Source organism: Benincasa hispida, chromosome 12 (genome assembly GCF_027475165.1).
Source record: "Benincasa hispida cultivar pf3 chromosome 12, pf3_genome.v1.1, whole genome shotgun sequence".
Taxonomy (NCBI): domain Eukaryota; kingdom Viridiplantae; phylum Streptophyta; class Magnoliopsida; order Cucurbitales; family Cucurbitaceae; genus Benincasa; species Benincasa hispida.
The window spans coordinates 66,704,468-66,708,133 of NC_143489.1; the positions used below are offsets into that span (position 1 = coordinate 66,704,468).

At 26.3% G+C, this 3,666-nt stretch overlaps 1 protein-coding gene across 1 annotated transcript; it reads left to right on the forward strand.

The window, feature by feature from the left end:
• Window positions 1-211: 211 nt before the first annotated feature.
• Window positions 212-2,472, forward strand: LOC120068517 (protein TAPETUM DETERMINANT 1-like). Its single transcript, XM_039020313.2, has 2 exons — window positions 212-508; window positions 2,106-2,472. The coding sequence occupies exons 1-2, from the start codon at window positions 286-288 to the stop codon at window positions 2,408-2,410; spliced, it is 528 nt and encodes a 175-aa protein (XP_038876241.1). The 5' UTR covers window positions 212-285; the 3' UTR covers window positions 2,411-2,472.
• Window positions 2,473-3,666: the final 1,194 nt, after the last annotated feature.

Here is a 3,666-nt window from a genome sequence, read left to right on the forward strand (position 1 = left end):
AAATTTTGCAAACTTATATAATTATAAGATAAAGTCAATAATGCAAAACTTTTGACAGATAATTTTGGCATCATTTGAGAAAGTAAATTAAAAGTAGGAAAAGTAGTCATTTATTGTGGCCATGCATGAAGGCATCAAAGGGATATTATTGTCCAATAACAGCCCAAATTTTGCTAAACCCTATAAATTTCTCCATTCATATATAGGTTCTATTATCATTTACCTTTTTTGTTCCCCATAATTTGCCCTCTCATTTTCCTTTCAACAAACCAGAAAAGAACCCTCATGAATATCTCTTCCCATTTTACCCTTTGCTTCTTCTTCTTCTTCTCAACCTTTCTTCTCATCATATTTTTGAATTTTGACTTTCACAGCTCACTTGAGGATTCAATGGCGTCTTCCTTTAGGGAAATGAAGCCTTTGTTTCTTGCCAATCAGAATCAGATTTTAGCTGCATACTTGGAGCCGGAGCGAGCGCTTAACCACCGTAGAAAGCTTTCAATGCACGGTAACATTGTTTGATAATCGTTTTGATATTTACTTATAAATATTACTTTTACGAGTTTCTTAATTTTTTTTTATCAACATATGAAGTAAAGAAATTGAATATCTGTTTTTGAAATCGATATTACTCTTTATTAGTTGAGTTATATGCTGAGTTTCTTTATTGTTGTTATCTATTTTGAACAAAGTTTTTCAAATATACGTTGCTAAGTTTTTAAAACTCTAAGGAAAATAGGCATCATTTAATAATTATATGATTTTTTTTTTAATTTTTCATTTCTAAAATTTAAGTTCATAAAAATTCTCTTTATCCATTTCTTTATTTTGTTATATATTTGGTACATATATATGTTTTCAAAATTTTTATATCCTATTTGAAATTTTGACTCAAAATTCCATGTTGCTCTAAAAGAGAGGAAGACTAAAAAACACATAAGAGAAAACCATTATACTTTTTTTGAAAAAAAAAACTAAAAATTTTGATTGGTTTGATAATTATTTGGTTTTTTATTTTTGAAAATTGTGCTTCAAATAAATTCTTTATATTAGTCTTTAAAAACCTTTAGTATATATATATAGTTCTTCAAATCTTGGCTTGAATTCTTTAAAATACTACGCTATAAATAGATAATAAAACAAAATAAATAAATAGGTGTGAGTAATATTTACAAACTTAATTTTCATAAAGAAAAAGTACAAAATTAGATTTAATTTGATAATCATTATTTATTAATATTTTTAAATCATGTTAGTTTTCTTACGATTTCTTTACATGTTTTTCATATTTGCATTTTTAGTCCAATTCTAAAAACTAAAAAAACTTTGATTTTTATTATTAATATTATTATTAATTTTCAAAACTTGGATTTTGAAAAACACTTATAATAAGTAGAAAACAAAAAGAAAACAAGATAAAAGTAATGAGTATGAGCTTAATTTTCAAGGACAAAAAATTAGATCTTGTTTAGGTAATGATTTGGTTTTTTGAATTTTAATTTTTGAAAATTAAATATATAAATATTCATTTTACCTTTGATACTTTGTTATCTACTTTTACTAATATATTTAAAATTTAAGTCAAAATTTGAAAATTAAAGAAAAAAAAAGTAGTTTTTAAATACTTGTTTTTGCTATTGAAATTTGGAAACTTTTTTACTTAAGTAATATGCAAAAATCATTTTAAAAAATTGAAAAGAAATAGATTTAGTTTTCATAAACAAGGCATTAAAAGCGAGACCATAGTTTTTCAAAAGTAGTTTTTTTTTTTTTTTTTTTTTTTTAATAATTTCGGCTAATAATTCAAACAAACACACTTAAAAAAAAAAGAAAAAAAAAGAAAATTGAAAGTAATAATAAAAAAATTACTAATAATTGCAATTGGTAAAAGTTTTAGAGTTAACAATTGAGTGTATATCAACATTTTAAAAGAATAACAAATATAGTAAAATCTGTGTCCGTGATAAACTCTAAGAGTTGGATCTAAATTTTGTTATATCTACAAATTCTTCTACATTTTGTTATGTCTACTAATACTATAGATTTAATGTCTCTATTTACAACTATCCATGATTATAATTATTGGGTATATTTTGTTGAATCAGAAAGATGCAGCAACAAAGACATAAGCATTTCACAAAGTAAAGATTCAACATCAGGAATTCCAGAGTTCATAGTGCAAATTGCAAACACTTGTCTCTCAGTTAATTGTGCACCGTCGGATATCCATCTCCATTGCGGCTGGTTTGCCTCTGCAAAAATGGTTAACCCTTCAATTTTCAAGAGAATATTTTACGATGATTGTTTGGTCAACGGAGGGAAGCCATTGAAGATCAGCCAAACCATTAGATTCACTTACTCTAACTCTTTCATGTATCCTCTCACTTTCAAATCTGCCAACTTTTGTTGACGGGATTGAATTTAAGATTTATTAAAAATACACGTGAAATTAAAATTAAACCATTAAAATTAGTATGTATTATCTAAGACCATTTTCCTTTGGCAAATATATCTGAATCATGCTTGAAAATTGAATGTGGATGCTTTTGAAATAGTTCTTTAGATAAAAAGAATGTCACTTCGTTAGGTCATCAATTCGTGTCGGAAGGAAGCAATTCACTTGTAAAGAGGAGAATGATAGTATCTTAAAAGAATATATCTTTTCTAGGAACCAAATTAAAGTAATGATGTAATGAGTGATTTATTCTCAAAAGAGACGTGACAAAATTGAATAATATTAACAATTTTCAATGAAAATCCCAATTTCGGAAAAAAGATAATCAACCAATTCAAAATAGGGGTCAACCCAATTGTTCAGCAATTGCTACTTTTTCAGAAGAGGAAAGGAAAAAGGTTGGTGGCACAAAGCTGCAAACTTTTATGTTTTTGTGTGCAGTAGGAGGCTACGTATTGGTAAACCCTCGTAGCATCTCTCTTTTGTTCAAAAAGGTCCTTCTAGTACCATTTTTTTAAAGAAATTAATTTTAATTTTTAGTACCTTGAAATCTAATTAACCAATATACTGCACCTAATTTCTATATTCTCGTTTCTTTTACCCACAAAATAATATTTTTTTTAATTATTTTTTTAAAAAGATTTGAAAAGTATCCATTTTTAATTGGGTGCACCATAATGAGATAGATCCAAGTATTTTCCAGTCTAATTTAAATCTTCTATCTTCAAGAGAATCAATCTTTATCTCAATTATAGTCGATCTATACTTACTTTTATCAGATTTCTTTTTAATATCGACTATGGTTATTACCTCACTAATATTTAGGGTAATTATAAAAGCTACTTTTACAATTATTATTTCCCTTCCACTTTAATAATTTTAAGTTTAAGTGATTATGGTTGGAAGATCCTATATTGAAAAAATCAAAATATCTTGTTATATTTATAAGATACATATGAGCTATTCATCTCTAGGACGTGGATACGTGGATATTGTAGATGATGAACAACAAATATACAAATAAGGAGAGAAAAAGAATAACAAAATAAGAATAACAAACTAAAAATATTGAGTTTTAGGACCAGAGTGTACTTTTTAAAGGCCACTAAGTACCTTTTCTTTAAACAAAATTTACTAATATTATTCCCAGTTTTCATGAAGGTCTTGCTGCTACTCTGCAATGGTTAATGTGTTGGAACTGGATAAATAAA

Bases quoted from the DNA above. Each gene is read 5' to 3' on its own strand.
- LOC120068517 (XM_039020313.2), top strand. From the start codon at position 286: ATGAATATCTCTTCCCATTTTACCCTTTGCTTCTTCTTCTTCTTCTCA. The intron at 509-2,105 runs GTAACATTGTTT...TTGTTGAATCAG, and splicing joins TAGAAAGCTTTCAATGCACG to AAAGATGCAGCAACAAAGAC.